This window comes from Peromyscus maniculatus, chromosome 17, assembly GCF_049852395.1.
Source record: "Peromyscus maniculatus bairdii isolate BWxNUB_F1_BW_parent chromosome 17, HU_Pman_BW_mat_3.1, whole genome shotgun sequence".
NCBI lineage: Eukaryota > Metazoa > Chordata > Mammalia > Rodentia > Cricetidae > Peromyscus > Peromyscus maniculatus.
The window spans coordinates 36,307,371-36,331,569 of record NC_134868.1 but is presented as its reverse complement, the minus strand read 5'-3'; the positions used below and the strand labels follow the sequence as shown (position 1 = coordinate 36,331,569).

The following is a 24,199-nucleotide window of genomic DNA, read 5'->3' as shown; positions in this document are numbered from 1 at the left end:
TTCCGCACACCAGTTCACTTCCTCACACTGCTCCTAATACACGCACGTTTCACACGCAAGAGCAAAGATCCTGAAACACCGGCAGAAGTAGTCAGCCACCTCTCCTTAAAAAAAACGAGCTCCATGTCCCAGATGAGAGAGGAAACGGGGACTCCAAGAAGCTAGTTTGTATACAGTAGGCTTTTCCTCGGGAAGGGGTAGGCGGGGGAGATGGCGTAGTAAGGGAAGAAGTTTAAGATATTGAAGAACCAGGGAGATGGATGTTGGGTTAACAGTGATCTTGCACCAGTCTGGTCACCTGAGCCTGTGGCTCTGATCCTGGAGCCCGTGGTGGAGAGAACTGATGTCTGAAAGCTGTACTCTGACCTCTACACACACACACACACACACACACACACACACACACACACACACACACACAGCCCGCAGAGAACACCATATGCCCATATGCCCGTTAGCCAGTCACTTTAGCACCCCCCACCCCGCCATCCCCCGCTCATTGTGAACTCCCACCCGCTCCAGGGGTTCTTGAGTGCAGGTGTGTGGTGTTGTGAGAGCAATGAGGATGCCGTTTCGAAAACAGAAAGGCCACCACAGACTTGAAAGCACAAAGGCAACACAATGGAGCTTGTGGACGAGGGGTTCTGCTAAGCAAGCCACGCACAAATCTGTTAAGGAGGAAACAGGAAATTTTTCTTGGAAGCAGCTTCGTTGCTGGTCATTCACAGAGCCGTTCTGCACACGGCTGAATGAGAGCGGAGACCCTTCGCCCATATTTACACATTTCCTGGCTGGCGCGGATGGCCCCATCTTCTCCTCTCCGCACCTTTACTGTAAGTCCGCTGGCTTTCTCTGAGCCAGCAGCCACGCAGCTGCTGAGCTCGGCCCATCTGCGCAGGTCAAGAGACAGCCCGGAAGTCAAAGTGGGCGGCAACATTTTCACAGTGGGAACTTGTGGGGATTTCTCTCCTTCTCTCCCAATAGGTCCATCCTAGACTACAGCGAATCTGGTCCTTCAAAGAAATGCTAAGGAATTGGGGAATGTTCTGAAAACGCAAGCACCTTCCTCAATTCCATGCAAGTCCTGAGATAAGACAGATGTGTGTGCAAAGGTTCATCACGTGTACTGAGCGCTGCTCTAGCTATGGGCAGGCAAGCGGGTCTTTCAAATCCAAACCAAGAGGCATTCCTGCCCTTGGGTGAGACAGATTCCTTCAAAGGGAAAGAAAGGCCAGCTTATCAGGCCCTCTCCACCAGGTCAAGGAGCTCAGCAGGACACACAATGGCTTTTGGTAACAGTCACCTTCACTTCGTGGGTGGGGCTCATGGGGTGGGTCATCCGGAGAAGCATCCAGGTCCACAAATGAGTACAGTAAGGTGGGAAGGCATCAGGGGCCGTAGTGATTCTCAGCTCTCAATGGTGGTAGCATAGCCTTGGGAACTTCCTACAAATGCCAAAGACCATCGGGACCCATGTATACAGATTGGTCTCCTCGCAGCATGGACATCTCATTTTATAAAAGCTCTCTAAGCAATGTAAGTGGAGGCAGAACTGACTCCTTTAGGAGTCCTACAACACCTCCCCACGAGCACCAGGGCACCACCCAGGGCAGTGGTTCACAGCTGGTGGGTTGTAACCCTTTTGCAGGGGTCTCCTAAGAACATTGGGAAACACAGATATATACATTACGACTCATGGAAGTAGCAAAATTACAGTTGTGAAGTAACCATGAAAGTAAGTTTTTGTTTGGGGGGGGAGGGGTCACCGCAACATGAGGAACTGAATTAAAGGGCCACAGCATTAAGAAGGTCGAGAACCACTGCTCTACTGTATTCTTTTGTCCAGGATTCTTCCTCTGAATCCAACAACTCTTGGTTAAACCTCTCCCTCATCTCCCCACCGTCAATAAGCTCCATGAACTACAACTACCTAGAATGGTTTTCGCTAACCACATATTTCTGCTTATTGCTGTTCAATGACTTTCCATCACCTTTGAGTTACAATTCAGTCCCCTCAGCAAAGTCCTTGGGCCCTTCCTAACTTGGCTTCTGCCTGTCTCTTCAGATCTTGAAAGGCTTCCAAAGGTAAGCTCTCTGAGTTCTCAGGATGCCCTGGCTATCAAGGGTCCATGTTCTCTCTTCAGACTCCAATAAATACCCTCTCTTTCACCTCACAAACATCCCCCACTTTTAATTCAGGTACACCCCCCAAATACTCCCTTTTGCACACTAGAACCACTCAGATATTTGTCTTAAAAATGCAAAGGAAAAAAAAGTTCACTAATACTTTCATTTCTTCAAAGGCAGACTAAGAACTTCGACTTGACAACTATAAAAATAAATGTTAAGCACACACAACTGCCCAAGGCTGGTTATCAGGAGTTATCTATGTAAAGTGAATTCCTGCTAGGGCCAAGTCACATAGAATACTTACTTAATATTTATTAAACTCCAATGTTATCTAATCACAGGACAGATTCTGGGGGCATCTGAGCTACATTCCTACCCTCAGGTGCCTAAAAGAAAATTCCAAACATCTAAGGCACATACTCTGGAAGTTTCTGGGAGACAGGGCAATCACTCAGCTGAGGCTTTGGGCAGACTCAAATCCACTGTGAGGGATGGCGCGAGGCGAGCCAGCCTACGTTTATGTTCTCCTTCACGCAGTCTTTACTTTCTGAACTAGGTGAGTTGCCAGCTATCTTCAGGGACAATCAAAACCCCAAAATTCCTGCCAAGCAGGAAATCAGGTGGAAAGGTATGCCACAGTCCCAGGACTGGGGGTACAATGACCCTCTGCCATCTTCCTAGGAATCACGTCGGCTTCTCAAGTGCTCTTCCAGGGCCCGTGTGTTTGTGAGCTCCCGAGTGATTTGGTGAGTCAGCACCAGGGAGGCTCTTTCCCCGTGGAAAGCAGGAACAGGGGTATGTAAAGCCAGGTTGCTTGACTACACCCTCACCCATACCCACTCCCATGCCAACCACCCAACTAACTGATCCAGCCTTCCTGGCTTCCACCTTCCCACTCCCATCCCCTCCTCCCCTACGTACTGTTTACATTCTGTGGGCCCGCTTTGTAAGCTCCAAGAATATGCTGTCCTTTTCCTTCAGGGATGTTCCCCAACCCCACACTGTTTTGTGGCAGCGTGGGTCCCTCAACAAATAAAAACTGTATAAACAAACCATGGATTTAATTTGCATCCTAGTAAGCTTCATTTTCTGATTACTGCAGCGAGACCTTGTTCTACACATGGATGTATACACTGGTAAGTGCCTATGTATGTACATACATGTAATCCTGACATTTCACACCACAGTTACAATACTTGCCCTCTAAGCTTTTGCTACTGGCACTTCCTTTCTGCCAACTGTTTCTTCTCCAGGACACAGTCTCTTCCCGTCAACTTCCAGAATTTTATTTCCTCTCAAAAAAACTATTTTGGAACATTTCCCAATGTTGTGTACATTTCTTGACACTTTTAATTGCCTAAACATATATAAACTGCTTTTTAGTGAAGCAATGCTATGATTTGTTTCATGAAGGCCATGTTTTTTGAAGACAGAACATAATACCCCAAATACTTGCTTATATGTGGGTCCAGAGACCCCAAACTAAGTTTAATTTTCACAGAAAAACCCTTCAGCCTATAGAAAACTCTTGGAATTATATTTTTGGTTGGGCTTTAAAGTTTTATTTCTCACCAGACATTCTGACTCCTGGGGAGGTAGGGAACTGGGTGCTGACATGCACATGGGACCTTGTTCCTTGTAAGGGAGCTGGTCCAATGTTTGGACAATCTGCTCCAATTAGGAGGCATCAGATGGTGTCCCCAGGCCAGAAAGCTTCTTGCTCATTCCATGGCGCTTTCATTTAAATTACTGAGCGGGCTCAGTACTAGTAAAAAGGTGAAAGCTTGGGGCATTTTTGTTTTTTAAGTGTCTCCTCCGTCTGTTGAAGATTTGGAGAGAGAGAGATGTGCTGCCTTCTAGGAAAGAGTATTCCTAGAAATAACTTAAGGAGGGGATAAAGAAGCCACTTACGTGATGACAACTTAATAAAGGGTTATGCTTGGAAAGAAGGGAACCTCTATGGAGACACCCTGAAAGCTGACACCTTGATTACACACTTGAGGTGACACCTGAGCGATGCAGAAATGACATCAAGTGAAATTTCCTTTGGGGACCCTTTTGCACAAGCCTTTGCAAAGTACTGCTTTTACCACTCAAACCTGGCAAGGGTGAGCAGCTCACTGCCGCTCTGTGTTGATGTGAGCTCCCTCCCGAGTGACGGGGGCTGTCAGGAACCTCTAGCCTCCACACGGATGCACTTCATTTCCAGGAATAGAAAATATCTCCCAGCTAATCAAAAACTGGCACCTGCGCTCCAGGACGAGGAGGTCAAACCAAGAGGGAACCGAGCCATTAAGGAAATGGAGGCCGTAACATCACTTGTATTTCATGTCAGTCTAGGGTGAGATAAAAATAGAACTGTGCCCCCTCCTCTTCAGCCCCCACCCCACAGTCCCCACTCTGCTTTTATGTTACATGATGAAAATATCGCCACAAAGCCCATTACTTTGAATGCCAATTGAGGAAAAAAAAAAAAAAACAACCATTAGGAGCCCACCATCTGTCAATCAATATTTACACACATCATGTATTTCAAGGATATTGTATTAAATACTTAAAGACTTCAAATTATAGAGTCAGCTCCATCTCCGTGTTGAGAGTTGGGCTTACACATCAGTTGCTTCTCTCTGTATGTTAGCAAAGCTTATTCACCAAAGACCAGCTCCCTCATCAGGGCTTTGACCCCAGGGTCCGCCAGGAGGAACAGAACAAGTGAAAATAAAACACTTAAAAATCACGACTTGACCGGAACCTGAAGTTAGAAATAAAGAGGACAGCAAGAAATTCCAACTGAAACTACTCAGCTCTGACCGGGGTTGGGGGGGTAAGGGAGGGGTGGGAGTGGGGGGGTGGGTGGTGAAAGAAAATTAAGAAAGGAATGAAATACAATGCTACGGTTCATCAAAGACCAATGAAAACAGAACATGGCAAATACTGGTTAAAGGTATAAGCTGCCGCCTCCTTTGGTCTAAGGCCAAAATGCTTTTCAATTTAACTCGCCTAATTTTTTGTCTGGGTTGGGTTTTTGGTGGTCTGATGATCAAACTTACACAGTTATTTAAGAGAGGTATATCCCCACCCTCACACGATCAGATCAATACCAAGATCATATAAGAAAAAAAAAAAAAGAACCATATTCCCATCTTCCAGATGAATTAAGTGATGATTTTCTTTAAAATTGCTTGGGAATCTCTGCACCCCAAGCACACACAATTTAATAGTTAAATTTTAGCTCATGTCCTTCTACTTAATTTCCTATAAACACACTAAGATCCCCATTTTGTGAGGGTCCCTGTCCCTGTGTTTACACAGGCCAGCAGGAAGGGATCTGGGGCTATTGGGAAGACTGTGACCTTGGACACTGAACTAGCTCAGCTGTCCCTCAGCAGGGGACAGGCTTTTTCTAGGACGCCTTTGCAAGGTTCTGGAATTTCCCTTGCAGTAGACTTTCAAGCAAGCATCACATGAAATCCCCTTTCCACATCACACAGCTTGGTTTGCAACAGGGGATTTGGTGCCCAGAGGCTCTCTTAGGCCTCCACTCTATCCGGGATTGGAGACAACGATTCTCAGCTTGTCACCTGAGTGTAACACAGGGCACCCAGGCAGCACAGAGTGGCTGCAGGGCAGACCCATACCTGCGTCACAAGTCTTTTCACTCCAAAGCCTTTTCCTTACTGGCTTCCTAAGTATGGTGAGCTGGGAATGTTACAACCTCAGGGTGTGGAAAACTTTTGTCCTTCTGACATCCTTTGGAGACTTCTACAGGAGAAGGAAGGCGCCGCCGCTGTGACAAGAATCAGGAAGTGACTTCCAGTTCTCTCCACAGGACACTGAAAGGCGGGGCAGGCGAGAGATCAAAATGTGGACGGGAGGTGTCAAAGGCATCTGAGGACCCACCAGCATCAGAGTTCGCCATTCTAATACCTTTTGATTTTTCCCCTACTAGGGAAGAGGCTGACTGGAAAAAACGCCACCAAGTAGAAGTAGGTATGAGAGGAAAAAGTACCTGGTAATCATAAAAACCTAAATCTAGTAACTGACGAAAACCAGGGGAAACTCATGAAGAGACGGAAACCTTGCATTTTGTCGGTTTGGAGTGCAATAGTTTACCTCAAGTGCCCAAGATCCTTACTTCCTAGCAGGCAGAAATATTAAGATGTCCTTCAACTATTTTTACCTATATCTAGCACAGACAAGTCAATTTCAAAGTACCTTCACTGAAGAAAGCATTGTCCGACCCAGCGGAGGGTAGACTTTCTGAAAGTGGTACCCTAGGACTCCCCCAGAGGTGAAAGACATCCTGGGACTCACCCAGATGTTAAAGACAGAAGTCTCTATCTGCTAGGCTATGATCCCATTACAGTTCACCATGAGCACGGAGCCCCCAGGAAAAAGCAGTCTTTGTAAGGCCTAACTGGAACATAGCCCAGAAAAGCCTGACTCTTGACTGTGAGGGTCTACATCAGTACATAAGCTAAATATGCATGGCTGTCTTTCTGCATGCCGCTACTTAGGACAGCAAGGAAGAAGCAGCCAGCGAGTACAGAACAGGTCAAGGGGGAGAGTCAGGCGATTAACTGTCCCCAGGGAGACTCTGCTCCCTTATCATGGACCACCATAATCCTCAACAACAACACAGGGGCCCACCTAAGGGAGAAGTGTTGACAGACAGGGTAGGCTGACAGACAGACCTCCCCAGCTGGAAATCAACCCTTTTTATACTAACTGAGTGTCCTGCTACAGTATGGCCCCCCCTTAGACTCAATCTCATCTACCCATGGGCAATTGAAAAAAAATGAAAGTATGAAACAGAAAAACTCTTGAAATAATCTGTATGCCCTCAATAACTTCTATTATGGCTAATTGTTACAACGGTCCTAGTTTATTGTTTCGATTGTGAATCTTTTACTGTGTCTAATTTATGAACTTTATCATGGGAATGTACCTATGGGGGAAAACATGGTACATATAAGGATGGCCATGGTTTCAGGAACTCACTGGGGTCTTGGGACATATTCCCCAAGGATAAAAGAGGACTACTGTAACTTGAGACTGAAAGAAAACACCACCGAATGCACACATTCCCAGCAGTAACTTGTTCCTATAAAACAAATTGTAACTCTCTTTGCATGGTCCCCCTTCAAAGACGGCTAATACGTACCCCTGCATTCCTCTATTCACAACGGCCAGAGTCAGAAATAGAGACAGCTGTGAAGGTCTGTTCCCAAACCCATTTTTTTCTTATTTCACAGCCCTGTAGATGAACGTGGGCTTGTGCTTTTCAGGCCAGGGTAGACATTAACTCTTCATAATCTGGGCTAGTTTTAACTTGACCTTGACCACACAGGAGGAGACTTTTTATAGATGGGTGTGACGAAAATGAATGCACTCAGACTCAGAAGGACAGCTACGTTTAGATGCTATAATCATTCTCTGCCATTGGCTCAAATGCATGCCCCTGTATCACTGGCCTGCACAAATTTAAAAAAAAAAAAAAAACGACAGCTACCTCTAACCCTGCTTTGTTTAGCTTGTCAGGAGTCTGGGCACCTGGGCCAGGTTGTTCTGACCTCTCCATACAGAACCGAGATACCAGTCTACACTGGTTTGGTAATATCCAGGGAGGAAGCGGAAACATCTGAAGTTATTTTTACTTTTGCAGGTCTTCTGGCTGTACAGGGTGAATAGCAGGGTGGATCGAGTATTGTCTGGAGCCCTTTAGGACTTTTTTTTTTTTTTTGGTGCATGGTCTCATTTCCGTCTTCCTGTTGCTAGGAAGGGTAGTTAAGCATGAGAAACTTGTGTTTACAATACTGGCCCATCCTGTCCAGAACAAGGCTCTCTTCAAAAGAGTCCCATTTACTTCGCTCACTGTACTCTGGATGCCCCCAATTCTTCTGGTCCAAACCACGCTTCCTTGAATATTTTCAAATTGAGTATTTACTCGCCTAAGTCATAAAAATACCACTCTCATTTAAATGTTGCATCATGATTTAGAACCTCCACAGGGACACCCAGGGAAACCCAAGTACTAATTTTCTGTATGTGAAACGACAACTTGGAGCTTCACCAAGCCTCAGATTGGAAGTATCTTGCAGGAATCTCTTAGCGCCCAACCCTCCCCCCCCATAAGTCCCACAGCACTCTGCAAATAAGAGTTGGAGTACCAGACAGTTTAAAAGTCACTTTCTTTAGTAATACCTTGCTGTGGTCATAACAACTATTAGCCTGTTCTATTGGCCTTTGTCCTTTTAACTATAATACGATACAAAGGCTAAGGGCAAATTGTCTTGTGCGCGTGTTCCACAATTAAAGAGAACTCCTTGGATTGGTTCAGTATATTAAAGTCTGAAACAGCTTAATCTTTCCACTCCTTAGAGACTGGTCTGAAATAAATCTACAAAAGCAGGGGAAATTAGAATACAAGTCACTGAAACTACTTTTCGCATCCACTCTAGGGCAAAGATCTAAGCTGGAGACCATATATCCAGATTCTAGATTCTACATCTCGGAGGGAAAAAAATGTCAGCCCCTGCCCCTGAACTTCTAGCCTGTTTAGGGCAAGGTGTCACTCAGCTTGCAGGGAAGTAAAGTCAATTTGTCAAAAGCAAACTTTGAAAAAAAACAGCTTGAGAGAAAGTCTGTCTGCTGCGCTTCATTTTAAACCCTCTAAACAGTAGTAGTATTGAAAAAGTTATGCACCCAGGCTAGGGCCATGCTGCGAATCTGCCATGCCTCAACACAAGTGAATACAGGCAATCTCCAACATTTTCTCAGGAAATGTCTTGAAATAACTTCTGAAGGCACATCTGCTAACCATTTGACACTCGTTCCTCAGGACTTTGGTTCTTCTGTTAGGGGGGCTGCTGCCTCCAAGGGCACCCCTCTGACCATCTGCTGCAATCTGCTTGCCAAGATGGCACTGGGTGCCTCCATTAATTCCACCCTTATGGTCAGCAAATTATCCCGCAGAGGACTAGCTTGCTGTCCAGATGGAGCTGCTGATAGGTTTACATTCTGAGTGCAGCAGTCCGCTGGGCTATTATTTTCCCTCATCCCTTCAGCAAACAGAATTTTGCAGGGTTAAAAAAAAATGTAATTTGAGACTGGGCATTCTGCGTTCTCCAGAGCCTGACTCCCCCCCCCCCTAGTGAAATGCGTCACATATGCCACCCCCACGAATCTTTTGGTAATGGATGGCTGTGCCAAGGCTGCATTCCTCCGAATCACCAGCCACAGCTTGAAACAACCTCCGACTCTGGGGAATGAACCCATTTGTGACCACGTTGGGTGCAAAAAACCTCACTGAAAGAAACACCGGAAAGGGGAATATTTTTTTTCTCCTCTACTGAGCAGAGTCATGACTTCAGGCAGGGCTTCCCTTCTAGTTACTGGCGTCTTTGGGGAACAGGGTGAGCGTCAGTATCCGTCACCCCACTAGGCACTTTACTACGTGTACCAGCTTATCTGATCCTCACAACTTCCACTGGTGTCCACAGTTATTACCCCGGGTGAGGTTATGGCACTTTCCAGGGTCGCGCATCCAGCGCGATGCTGATCCCCAATTCACTTCACCCAGCATCACTCCTAGCACCAAAGGCCGTGCGCCGCCAAAATGACTCGCAGAGACAGAAAATTACTCCAACAGGGTGGGCTGCTGTCCCGGGAGCAGCCCTTAAGAAGGATCAAAGGCTCTCAGCTCCTGACATTGGAGGAGGGGACCGGGGAGCAGAGAGGGGCACTAGTCCAAGAGGCCGCCTCCTTGATACAAAAAAGCCTCAGGCCTGGAGACGTGTTTCCTTCCTTTCCCCAGCCCACGAACTCTTCCTTTCACGCCAAGGGCGTGGGCATCTGGTGGGGCTTTTCAGGAACCGCGTCCAACCACCCCACACAGCGGGAAAGCGCTGAGTTCCCATCCGAACCCCACGTGCGATGGGGGTTGGAGGGGGGGGGTGGCCCAAGGAGCAACCCTGACTTAACCCACCTAGGCTCAGAGATTCCCAGCGCTTAAAACAGGCGAAACGACAACAAAAAGCGAACACTTGGGTGAACGCACCCTGAAACAGTGCTAAGGAAACATTTTCCCCAAGTACAGCTAAAGTCTACACAGTCCCTTAAATAATGCATTCTTAGGGAGACAGTACTGATTTGGGACTTGTGGGGTATAGGACAAGAAGAAGAGATGGAACCGCCCCCCCCCCACACAAAGAAGTCGAAAAGGGGTTGCTCGCCCCTCAGGGTCCCGAGGCCAGTTTCGGGGAATAGAATGAGTCTAAGTCACCCGGACGCTGGTCCGCAGTTCCCCAGGCAATACGTGGCCAGGGGACATGACCCGAAGTTAAAACCTCCCTCTCCAAACTCTGACCCAAGCTGCTTCAACACACGCGTTCCATCGAGAGCCTGGGGCAACTCCTCAGCAAGCACGTCAAAACACACAACCACAACACGGACTTGGCAGGACGGGGTGACAAGTCCTCTACGGCCGGTCCCCTCAGCAGCTGACCCCAGGCAGAACTAGTCCGACCACAAGGCACAAGTCCATCTTACGTGTTAGGATCATGGTGTCCGGCTCGTCTCTACACATCAAGGTCGGCGCAGGGTGGCGGGAGCGCACCGGGAACGTCGAGGCAGCCCGGAGCAATCGGGATCCCACGCCGGGACCCACGGTGGCACCCGGGACGCGAGCCCTCGCGGTCGTCAGCACATCCTGTTCCGCAGCTTCCCCGCCCTTCGCCCTAAGCTCGTGCAAAATCGTGGGTTTTTGACTGCGACCGCGCGAAGGGAGCGCTCTCAGGGAGCCGGACACGGAGCCTCGGAGCCTCGGCTCCTGCTGCAAGGACGCTCAGCCATGGCCCAGCCTGGAGCGCACCGCCCGCCACCCGCTCGCTGCAGCGCTCGGCTCGCCGCTCGCCCTCCCACTGAGCCCGCCCCCACGGGCGGGACCCATGCTGCGGCCTCGGGCTGGGCTCTGGCCCCGCCCACCGCGCAACAGGCCCCGCCCAAAGCCCGCCCAGGTCCCGCCCTGAGCCTCCTCCGCCCTTTCCTGGAATGTTTTTCCCAGGGTCTGCAACTTCTGCGGCGGCGGCAAGCGCCTAAAAGTCGCCAACTACTGGCCTCTGGGGTAAAGGCAAAGAGTCTGGAGGCATTTGCTGAGTGCAGAGGTCTGGGCCTGTGATGGTAGGGACAGTGGGGAGGTAAGGATGGATAAGTGTCTTTTGTCAGAAAATGGGGAAAAACAGTCACAGCTTCTAAAACTGCTCATGGACTGGCCCCCAACCTGCCATGTATTATTATTAGTTGGAGGTTCATCATATCGTAAGACGCCCCATTTTGAAACTCGCGGCGGAATATAATTAGAGTACGGTGTTTAAATGCCCACAGCAAAGTAAATGAAAATTTACTTTGGAGTAAGTTGGTGTTTTGTGTGTGTTTATCTCAACTGATGGAAACTCATTCATCCTGTCCCAAGAGAGCATTTGCTATGGGCCAAATGGTTTCTCCACTGGATCATAGAGTAGCCAGCAAAGGGGACCCATATCCTTCTGGAGTTGGCTTCTTCCTAGGGAAGCTATACAAGACGCAGAACAAGTGGGAAATGTGTAGTATGTTAGATAAGAGGTGCTAGGCAGACCAGGCGATAGAATTGGGGCAGAGTTTATTCTTAGGTAGGGCTAAACAGAACTAGAAAATATCTATTCCCTTATACTTCAGAGTGGATTGATTTCATGGCCATGCTGGGTTACAAATGAGACTCTCCCCACTTCTACCAATGGCACCCCAATTTACCCTACCAGAATTCCTCACTTTGGAAGGCACATTCGCCCTCCACTCAACAGATCTGTGTTGCCAGGGCATTTACCTGACAGCAAATGCTGGCGACTCAAAGGCAGTGTGGGGTGCACGTGGCCTCTGCCTATCAAGGTTTAGAGAATGATGGGAAGAAGCGGGGTGAATGGAAATGAGGGACTGTTGAGGGCCCAGAAAGTAAAGATCAGAATTGCCCAAGAAAATGGAGTTGTTTTCCCAAGTGTGGATGCTAGAGGAATTGTCAACACGTCCACTATTAGTGTGCCCTTCAGATGCAGCTCTGAATGTACACACCGGTCATACTAAGACACATATAGTTTGCATACAACTTATGGATATCCTCCCTACATACTTTTTAATAATTATTAGATTACTTACAATATGTAATACAATGTAAACACTATGTAGATTTGCATACGCTCACTTACAGATGCAGTTGTTTTCTCCAAATATTTTCTTTTGGCTATGGTGCTATGTGGAGGTCAGAGAGCAACTTTGTGTTTATTCTCTCCTGCTTTTGCATGAGTTTGGAGGATCAAATTCAAGTCTTCAGGCTTGTGTGGTGTCTTAATTTGCTTCTCTGTGGCTGTGATGAAACTGATGAAAAACTAATGCAGGGGATGAAAAGGCTTATTTCATCTTACAGTCCATCAAGACAGGAAAGGAAGGGAGGAGCGGAGAAGCCGTGAGTAAAGCGGAGGCCATGGATGAGTGCTGTTCACTGGCTTGTGTGTGTGGCTTGCTCAGCCTGCTTTATTATATAATCCACTACCTACAGTTGGCTGGGTCCTCCTGCACCAATGACCAGTCAAGAAAATGCCCCACAGGCTAGCATAGAGACCAATCTGATGAGGCCTTTTCTCACCTTCTGAGAAGAGGTGATGCCTCTAGCTTGTGTTGAGTTGACAAAAAACTAACGAGCACGTATGACAAATACCTTTACCTACTGTGCTATTTCATGCCCCTGCCACCTCCCGCCCCGCCCCCCTTCCCAGCGCTTTATAAACTTGTAGCTAAGATTCTTACTAAGTTGCCCAGGCTGACCTGGAACTCACTCGGTACGTCAGACTTTGAACTCCTGATTCTCTTGCCTGGACCCCTCAGGTAACTGGGATCATGGGTCTGAGCCACCGGGCCCAACCTCCCTGGATGTTTTCCATCAGTGACAATTTGAATCCACGGGCTAGGAAGCTGCGGTTTTGGTAGACCACTGGCTTACTAAACGACACATCAGATTTGCACAGGAAATCCCTATTTAAAATGTCCAGAAGAAAATGAAAACAACACAGAACAAAGCTTTGACTTTAACCTTTGCGAACAAAAGGAGCTCTTGCAAGCAGGGGTGGGGGCAGTGGGGGGTGGAGGGTGGGGGTGGGCGTGCTGGCAAAACCATCAAGAGTGTGGACAGACAATGCTGTTGACCAGATAAAGGAGGATTCTCCAAGCCAGCTCAGAGTCCTTTCTGCTCACTTAGCCTCTCACCCATCACCATAGGCTTCATCTGCCGGTCCCAAGCAGCTGGTCTTAAACTGTGTTTGTCCTCCACCGCCGAGCTGCGTTAACTGAGATTTGGGTCTTAAGCCACTGGGCTCAGAGGTAGGCTGTCCCATGCAGTCCAGCTCATTTTCCCAGAGCCAACAGTCATGGTCACTGAAAGCTTTTTCATGCGTAAGAATATGTATATCCGCTGCAAGAGCTGAGGAGGTGGTTCAGTGGGCAAAGACACTCAGTGCGCTAAGCCTGAGGACCTGCTTAGGATCACAGCATCCAGGTGAAAAGCCAGACAGAGGAAGCCTGCTGAGCGCAGCAGCACTGGGAGACCTGAGAATCTCTGGAACTTTCTGGCTATAAGGAGTCCAACCAAATTGGTGGGTACTGGTTCCAGTAAGGGAGATCACAACTGAGGCAGACACTTGCCACTGACCTCTGACCTCTGACCTCTGGACGGGTGTACAAGTGTGTGTGTGTACACATGAACACATGTACTCATACATCACACATAGAAGAAGAAAAGAAAAAGAAATCCATCACAAATTAAATTAGGTTTCATAGAGGTCGATGGTTGTCACTCAATTATTGATCCCCAGTGGCAGAGTTTGAAGAATATTAAGATGGTATATAACGGCCTGTTCTGTTGATCTCTCAGGCAAGTGTTAGATGCTTGGAGGCTGTTCACAGCAGCAGCCCAGCAGCCTCTATTTAGATTTATTTCCTAAAGACTGTGGAACTACCAAGGAAAGAAAAAAAAAAATCTCACTGCTAACTCCTAAATAGCAGAGCAGATGAAGAGAACTATTTTTTATGATTATGGGTTCATACTCGATCTTAATGGTTGAAATTAGATACTGCTGATATTGTCCAAGGACACCTTCTTGTGTTTCATCCCACCATCACTTGTTAAAAACAAAACGCAACTGGAAAAGGCTTAAGCCTGTGATGTTAGTGAGTAAGGCAAGCCCCCTTGGTTGGCAAACTGGGTCACCAAGAGATAAACTACTCTTGTGGAAGACTGGAATTGGGTTCCCAGCACCCACATCTGGCAGCTCATGCCCCCCTATAAATCCAGCTCCTGGAGATTCAGTGTCTCTGGCCTCAGAGGACGCTTGAACACAACCCCCTTGCCACATACACATCATTAAGTTATTGCAAAAATGAATCTTAAGAAAAGAGAGGAAGGGAGGGACTGGGTGGGGGGCGGGGAGAGAGAGGAGAGCTGCCGCTCCAGGACTTGCCGTTTGGCGTGTGCTAACAGAACAACCCTAATGCACTGGGTGAAATGTCAAAAGCTCTGTTCTCTCTCTCTCTCCCTGCTTCCCTTCGCTTTCTTTGCTATGTTGATAATCAAACCAGCAGCCTCTGCATGCCAGACAAACTCTCCACCACCAAGATACACCACCAGCCCTGTTTATGTGTGTTTATGTCAAAGCTTCCACTGTTTAGATGCTGGCAACTAATTAAAAAAAAATCTGAATCCATCCTGAGCAATTTCAACTTTGGGCTTCATTTATCCCTGGGGCAATTAGTTTAAACCTCTGGTCTAGAGATAGGAGCCAAATAATCTCTGGAAATGTCTCTGCCTCCCTTAGGACTTGAAGACTCTTCTGTGCTTGGAAAATGTTGTAATGTAATTTGTGCTCAATGGAACATTGTGAAATGACTGGGGAAAATAATTTTGATTTGTAATGCTCAAAGGAAATAGGACAAAGAAACAAAATCCTGAAAATAATGTTAGCGGTTTTCAATTAAGGGGCATAATTCAATTGGAAACCCAAGGGCTGTCCTGAAACACTTCTTTATTCTTTAGCGTCAGTGACCCCCGGTTTGGGATCTTCCTGACTCCTTCTCCTAACTGATAGTTAGCTTTCTCAGAAGTTTTCGAACCCCACATGCTGGAGCTGTAGGACAGAAAGGAGAGAGGAAGAAGGGATTTGGGCAGTGAAAAAGTTGAAGCTTTGAAAGCTTTACCAGGAGTAGCTGCCTTGTTCAGCTAGATTGGTTATTATAGTTTTTTGGACCATCCACATTTGGAATAGGGGGATGGGAAACTTACTCATTTGGAAGCATCTTTAGGTTATTAATGAGGGGTACTGAGCGACTCTATTCTTGCATAAATGATGTAAATCTATGTTTTTTTGATAATCACTTAAACCAAACTATGTGCCAGCCTAGGATGGTACACTTCTCTTTCAAACAAGTGTTTATTAAGCCAGAGAAAGGCAGTTGACACCAAAGTGAAGACCAATAGGGATCTGGAGGGGAAGTTTCTTGGGACAGATAAACTTGCAGAGACCTTGGGATTCTCTTTCTTTTTTTTCCCCTCTTATTCTTTTTTCTCACCAAGGTGCTAGAGATGGAATCTACAACAAGCCAGGCAAGCAGCCCACCAACGAGCTGTATCTTTATCCTTCTTTTCTTGGGAAACAAAGAAAAACAAACAAACAAACAAAAGCCATAGCAAGCTGGTCCTTGAACTTGGGCCCCTCTAGCTCCACTCTCCAGGGTGGAGTTACAGCATGCTCACTCAGTGGAAGGTCTGGACACAGTGAATTCTTGATGTGGATCTAATATTTCAGTGAGCCGGCTTTCCTGGGATACTTAGCATATTTACAGTAGAATTTATTTGAAAACCTAGTTTATCCAAAGGCTCAGCTGCGGCTTAGCCTAAGGCCTCACTACTAACAATGGCAGAGATGAGAACCCAGCAGAGACGCGCACCATCGTCTCATGCCTCCGCCACACCCCAATTTCATTTGATCTTCGCCAAGATGAATCCGCTCTTTCATGTGGCCTCTGGCAATACAAAAATCAAGCAAATGGCAAACAAAAATTGCAATCATTTTTTTTTTTTTTTAATTCCATGTGAGCAACAAAGCTGCTTTCCCACTAAATTAGCCAAGTTAACTGCCGGCTTTGTCCATTCTGTGAGCATCCTCTGACTTCAATTCTTTTTGAGCTTGTAGCACACAATTCCCTGACTCCTGGGGATGGGCTATGTTATTTTAGAAGCAAATGGTATTTTTTTAATGTTTATTTATTTATTCATTTATTTATTTATTTATTTATTTATTTATTTATTTATTTATTTATTGTGATATATATTTTTTATTTTACAATACCATTCAGTTCTACATATCAGCCATGGGTTCCCCTATTCTCCCCCCTCCCAAGCCCTCCCCTTACCCCCAGCCCACCCTCCATTCCCACCTCCTCCAGGACAAGTCCTCCCCCAAGGACTGTGATCAACTTGGTAGACTCAGTCCAGGGAGGTCCAGTCCCTTCCTCCCAGACTAAGCCAAGTGTCCCTGCATAAGTGCAAATGGTATTTTTATCTTTGTCATTTAATATGGATTAAAATGTGCATTGGGAAAAGTTAAGAAAATATGGAAAAGTATAAGGAAAAAAATGAAGCTTGATAACCAAATTACCTAAGATTACTGAGATATATTGTAGGTCTATTCCATCTGCATGCCCAGACTCCCGGTCAGACAAAATTGAGATCATAGTATATATTGTTTCATTGTGTGTATGTGTACTTATTTACTAAGACTGGGTTATATGCCGCTCAGGCTGTCTTTGAACTCAGGATGTTGCAAAGGATGACCTTGAAGTGATCTTCCTGCCTCTATGTTCCAAGTATTAAGATCACAGGCACAAGCCACCATGTCAGGTTTTCGGCACTGCTGTGGATCAAATCCAAGCTGTACATATGCTAGGTACAACTGAGCTACGACCCCAGCCCCTGCTGCATAATATTTTAATTCACTTAACATAGCTGATGAATATGCCTTATCATAGTTGCATTATATCCATCTTATGAGCATATTAAGCAGTTAACCAATGCTGAACTTTTATTTTTTCATAATTTTTAAAAAGAGGCATTCTTAGATAATATAAATTTAATTTAGAGAGCAATGGCAATAATTGTATAGGTAAATTCACTTACTTTGAATTAAGAGGTCAAATGATTCAGGGGCATTTGATCTATCTATCTATCTATCTATCTATCTATCTATCTATCTATCTATCTATCTATCTATCTATCTACCTATCTTTTGTATCTATGTATCTGTCTATGTATGTATGTATGTATGTATGTATGTATGTATGTATGTATGTATCTACTTACTTACCTATTATCATCTGTCTTTCTAAACTGTCTTCCTGAAAGGGTTTTTTTTTTTGGCATTTTTCAGAGTTTGAATGTACTTGCTTCTTCTGCATTCAGTTTTACCAACTTGATCATTTCAATTGCTATTGTTAAAATATAATCAAAAAGAAATACTTCCCCATTCTTAACATTTCCTTTGAATACTAAATTTGTTGAAGTTTGTATTTGCTGTTTGTTTTTGGCTCTTTTGGGGGACCCACCACACAGCTCCCAAATAAATCACACACAGAGGCTTTCTCTTACTTATGAATGCCCAGCCTTAGCTTGGCTTCTTTCTTGCCAGCTTTCCAAAACTTTAAATTATCCTGTCTACCTTTTGCCTCTGGGCTTTTCCAGTTTTCTTCTGTAAATCTTATTCTTACTCTGTGGCTTGCTGTGTAGCTGGGTGGCTGGTCCCTGGAGTCCTCCTCCTTCTTTCGGTCCTAGATTCCTCCTCCAGTTTTCTCTCTCTTTTTTTTCCGAAACAGGGTTTCTCTGTGTAGCTTTGTGCCTTTCCTGGAACTCGCTTTGGAGACCAGGCTGGCCTCGAAACTCACAGAGATCCACCTGCCTCTGCCTCCCAAGTGCTGGGATTAAAGGCGTGTGCCACCACCACCTGGCAGTTTTCTCCTTTTTTATATTCTCTCTGTCTGCCAGCCCCGCCTATCCTTTCTCCTGCCTTGCTATTGGCCAGTTCTTTATTAGACCATCAGGTGTTTTAGACAGGCACAGTAACACAGCTTCACAGAGTTAAACAAATGCAACATAAACAAAAGTAACACACCTTAAAATAATATTCTACGACATGTATTGCATTCAATTTACATAATATAAAATTTGCCACCAAAACCATTTCTAAGTGGAGAGTCCAGGAGCTTAAGCAGATCTTCATTGTCATATGGCCAGCACCACTTTCTACCTTGAGAATTTTTCCTTTTCCCAAACTGAAATTCTGTTTCTATTTGACTTTAACTGCTGATTCTCTTGTCCTAGCCTCTGATAGCAACTATTCCAATGACTTTTTGTTGAATTTGACTGTTCCTCATATAAGTGATAAAAGGAATCGCTTCTCGGCCTTTTGGCTAAGATCAAGTGTAATAAGTGATAAAAGGAATAATATATGTTCTTTTGTGCCAAACTTACGCTGCCTGAGAGACTTCATGTTTTCAAACCAGACATATAAATACACATGCACATATATTACGTATGTGTGGTAGTCTGAATGAAAATGGCCCCCATAGGCCATTAGGGAGAGGCACTATTAGGAGGTGTGGCTTTGTTGGAGTAGGTGTGGCCTTGTTGGAGAAAGTGTGTCACTGGGGGTGGATTTTGAGGTCTCAGATGCTCAAGCCAGGCCCATTGTCACACTTCTCTTCCTGCTGTCTGCTGATGTGTATGTATAACTTTTTTTTGCAGCACAAATCTTAAAAGGTCTTATTAATAAAAACAACCCTGGAGCCAGGTATTGGGGTAAACGCTGAAAGATCAGAGAAACAGAACCAGCCACAGCTAACCTTACCTCACCAATTCCTCAGCTGATCTCTTTTCCTCAAACTGGAAGCCTCTGTGTCCTCATCCGAATGGATCTCAGCTGAACTGTTGCTCAAAAGCCTAAAAGCTTAACCAGGCTCTAGTTCCTGGTTTTCACACCTTATATACCTTCCTGCTTCCTGCCATCATTTCCTGGGATTAAAGGCGTGAGTCACCATGCTTGGTTGTTTCCAGTGTGGCTTTGAACTCACAGAGATTCCCACAGAGATCCAGACGGATCTCTGCTTTCAGAATGCTAGGATTAAAGGTGAGTTTGCCACCATTTTCTGGCCTCTATATCTAGTGGCTGTTCTGTTCTCTGACCCCAGATAAATTTACTAGGGTGCACAATATATTGGGAAACACTTTATCACTACTCCTATTTTTTTTTTTTTGGTTTTTCAAGACAGGGTTTCTCTGTGTAGCTTTGGAGCCTGTCCTGGAACTCACTTTGTAGCCCAGGCTGGCCTCCAACCCACAGAGATTCACCTGCTTCTGCCTCCCAAGTGCTGGGATTAAAGGCATATATCATCACACCCAGCCGGATAACGAACTCTTAGCATCCATGTCCTCCTGCCATGAAGATAATGGACTAAGCCTTTGAACTGTAAGCCAGTCCCAGTTAAATGTTTCTTTTATAAGAGTTGCTGTGGTCATGATGTCTCTTTGGAGCAATAGAAACCTTATCTAAGACAGTATGTATAAATTAAGAAGCATGTTTAAATGATCTATTTAAACATACGTTTTTTATTTGTATGTGGTGTAAATATATGTACTTGTTAGCATGCATGCGTGTGTGCGTGTGCGCACGCGTACGTGTGTGTGTGTGTGTGTGTGTGTGTGTGTGTGTGTGTGATCTCCATCTTACTTTTGAGTTAGTGTCTAGCATTGAATCAGCAACTCACCATCAGCAAGACTAGTTGGCCAGCTAGCTCCAGGGATCTTTCTGTCTCTGCTCCCCAAATTTAACATTACATCACGTCTGGCTTTTTATTTTCTTGTGGGTGCTGGGGATCTGAACTCAGTCTTTATGGTTGTGTAGCAAGCTCTTTACTGACTTAGTCATCCCATAGTCTCCTTACAGCTCTGTTTAATGAAACATTTTCTTCTAGTGACTTAGAAGTATTATGCTTATATTAGCTTTTGTCTTTATTATTTTTATTATTTTATGACAGGGTCTCACTATGTAGCCTTGGCTTTCTTGACTTGGACTCACTCTGTAGACCAGGATAACCTGGAACTCAGAGATCCTCCTGCCTCTGTCCCTTGAGTGCTGGGATTAAACTGGCCCACTTGCCATTTATTTTTAGTAGTTTGTCACCTGATTTTTTTTAGCCTTTCTTTAAAAAAATTAATATATCACAGAAAATCCAATGGTCTTATTTATTATTATTATTATTATTAATTAGGAATTTTAATTAGGTAGTTTATATGGTTTGAAACAGGAAATGCTAAGACACAAAATCAGTTTATAAAATGAAGTTTTATTTTAAATTATACATTTCTTGATTTCAAAAACCATTCTAGGGTTTCCTTCTGTCTTTTTTTTTTTCTTTTTCTTCTGTGATACTTGTGATACTAGACATTAAGCCTGGGGTTTGTACTTTTGAGGAAAGTGCTGAACTGCTGAACCACAACCTCCACCCTCTTTTCACCTTTTGTTTTGTGGCTACTTAACAAATTTGCTCAGGTTAGCTTTGTGATCCTTCTGCCTCGGCTTCCAAAATAGCTGGGGTTATAAGCCCATGCCACCGAGCCCAGTTTATTTTATTTTCCTTGCGTTTTGATGTTGTGGTGGTTTGAAAAAGAAATGCCCCACCCACCCACCCAAAGGTTCAATGATCAGAACCCTTGGTCCTCAGTCATCTGGAGAGATGGGCAGCCTTGCGGTGGGAAGTGAATTACTGGGCGTGGGCTTTGAAAATTGGTACCTCACTCCCCTTCACCCCGTTCCAGTCTGTGGTTGGAGATGTGATCTCTCAGCTCCCTGCTCTGGCTAGCTACTGCCACGCCTCCGCTGCTATCATGGACTTTCTCTTGGGAACCATAATTCCAAACCAACTTTTCTTCTCTAAGTCACTTTTAGTGGCAGTGTTTTGTCACAGAAGTAACTAATACGGTTGGCCTGAAAAAAGTGAAGCCTCTGTACAAAACATCTGTGGAAGATAAGGAATAAGTCCAAGACCTAGGGTCATGATATTTTTGAGACACTTTCTAATTCCCAAAACTTCCATAAGTGCTAGGGTAATCTGTCTATTCATATATGCCTCATAATAAATAAGTCCTAGAATGCATGTGAGTTTTTCCAGTAGCCAAATATAATGCTAATAATTTCATGTTTATTCTCTTTCACCTTATTTAAAGAACTATTTATATGTTTGCCCCTAAACTTTCATTGTTAAAATCAATATTCAGATGTCTTTTGAACCACCTACAAAATAAAACTGCCTACCAAAATTCTAAAAATCGGAAGGGGGACCGTTTTGAGTTTGTTCCTGCTGTAGAGGTGTCTTGTATTCACCTGATTTACAATATGCCGGCCTTTCTCCATGATCAATTGGTCCACAATAAAGATGCTGTGAGGTACGTGGGGCCGTCCTGTGGAAGATTATGGACTGTACTGTCTTAGCTGGTCACTGCAGCATGTTGGCCCTTACCATGTTGCCACTGGACACTCCTCCACAGCTCTGGGTCATTAACTTACTTTAATAGTCAGCGGGAGAGTGGCGCTGTAGCAGGTCCACAGCTTGCCTCTTCATGCGTAACTAACTCCCTTAATTATCTCTTACTGATTCAGTCCAATTCAGCTGGATTAAGTTGCATTTTGGGAAACTGCAAGGCAGCAAATTATCCATTTTGAAAAGGAGATCTGGTAACAGGGCTCAAGAACGGTGAGAGATTGACATTTACGAATTGGTCGGTAGAGAAAGGACTAGACTGTGCCTCATTTGTGTTTGTGTTCTGTTGCTGAACAAACAGCTACTTCCTTTCTCTTTGTTGTCTTTATTTTGGTGGGTTAACAAAGTGAATATAGGAAAGGCAATAATAAGTAAATACATGCAATCAATTAGAAAAGTCAATTATATTTCACAACTGAGTTCTTCAGATATCTGGATTCCCAATAACATTAAAAATAAGAACCTAGCTATATAGTATTTAGTTGAGTTACATCAAAAGGTATGCAGTGGAAGAAATGTGAAGGGTATACACTATGGAAAACAATTAGGATAACTCGATACATGTCAGAAATAAAAAGCTTTAAGAACTGTAAGTAGTAATGAGTCATTGCAAGCCACTCCTGATCTTGTTATGCAGGAGAGCAACCTCTGTGCTCACAGCCTCAAATTCCACAAAGCCAAATTCATCCGAATTAGGAGGAGTGGGTAAATATCACAGTGGTGGGAAATTTCAATGCATTTCTCACAGTTCTAGATCACTTGAGTGGACAAAATAAAGTTTTAATGATCACATGCAGGAATTTGTACCTATCAGTCATAACATATATCAATTAGGCATGGAGTCTCAACCAATTATAACAGATTCTTGATGCTGTGATATTAGGAACAAATGAAAGTGAGGACAATTAAATAAAAAGTGTGGACTATAAAGTGTGCCCATGAAGCTAATCCTGACAAAGTTCAAAGAGGCAATATCAGATCAACCACAAAGATGTCCACAGACCCTTTGGCAATTCTCTCATCAATAGACAGAACGCTGTTGGCTCCTCTGACTCTGGAAGGTTCTTTGTGATCATCAGTTGGTAGAAGTGGTTTTGCTTTTACTTCCATGATAGTTTTGCAAATGTCTTGATTTAATTAACTCTGGATGTTCCCACTACTACATAATAAGTGTGGTCACCCTGTGGGTCTGCTATGGGGAGATCAAATGGGAAGCTCATAGAAATTCCAGAAAGCTCTAGCTGCTTCAGCCCACAGCTGTTAAGGTATATTGTTAAGGCCTACGAGAATGAGGAAGCTTGAAAGACTCCAATCCCATCTACCTTTACACTCAGCTACCTAAGAGCCCTGGCATGTGTAAGTTGAGGGGTTCACTTGATTGGGTCAGGGGTTGACCAGATAGATAGCTGGTAAAACATTATTTCTTGGTATGTTTGTGACATTACTTCTGGAAAAGATGACATTTGGAACAGTGGGCTGATTTTACCATCCAGCCAGTTGAGCGCCCTGACAAAACAAAAAGGCAGAATTAGGGCAGTTTTGCTCTCTCCTGGAGCAGGAGAATCACCTCTCCCTTTTTACAACACAGCTCCAGGGTCTTGGCTTTGGGACCCCGGGATTTGCACTAGCAGCCCTTGGGTTCTTGTCTTTAGCTTTGGAGTGAGAATTACACCAGCAGCTTCTTTAGTTCTGAGGCCTTTGATTTTGGAGCAAGCAATACTACCAGCTTCCTTGATTCCCCTTGTTGCTGATGTATTATGGGACTTCTCAGCCTCTGTAGGGAGTCAGCCATCCCTGTGTTAAATTACTGTCTGTCTGTCTATCTATCTATCTATCTATCTATCTATCTATCTATCTATCTATCATTGATCTATATCTATCATCTGTCTACCAGCTATCTCTATCTATCTATCTATCTATCTATCTATCTATCTATCTATCTATCTATCTATCTATCTATCTATCATTGATCTATATCTATCATCTGTCTACCATCTATCTACTACCAGCTCTCTCTCTCTCTCTCTCTCTCTCTCTCTCTCTCTCTCTCACCTATCTACCTATTCATTTCTCCAGCCATCTGTTCTATTGGTTTTGTTTCTCTGGAGAACCATGAATCATTAGACCTTAAGGAAAAAGTAGCCAGCTGTGTCCTGCCAATCCTCCATAAGCAAACTGAATAACAACTGATATTGCTTTAAGCTCCTGTGTTGAAGTATTTGTGCAATGATAGATAACTCAGAACAGCCGTAGTGTCTGAGAAAAATGGATCAAAATTAGAAATCAATTAGAAAAAATGACAAGAGAATAAACTTTAAGAATCAGTAGGAAAAACATAAAATAATAATTTTAGAAAACTCTCTATCCCCTACTTAACATCTTTAAAAGTTTTTTTTTTTATAAT

The 24,199-nt window shown here is 44.6% G+C and overlaps 1 protein-coding gene across 4 annotated transcripts in view; it reads right to left on the bottom strand.

Moving 5' to 3' along the window:
• Dlc1 (DLC1 Rho GTPase activating protein) overlaps positions 1–24,199 on the bottom strand; it is a 382,113-nt gene that overhangs the window by 33,478 nt on the left and 324,436 nt on the right. Inside the window, exon 1 of one of the 4 annotated variants that reach the window (XM_006973964.4) lies at positions 10,681–11,050. The exons of the other annotated variants lie outside the window; for them this stretch is intronic. Within the exon in view, the coding sequence (XP_006974026.2) occupies positions 10,681–10,717 (37 nt within the window). The 5' untranslated portion in view covers positions 10,718–11,050. Of the gene's footprint in view, positions 1–10,680; positions 11,051–24,199 lie in introns of those variants that run through there. 4 annotated transcript variants of the gene reach the window in all.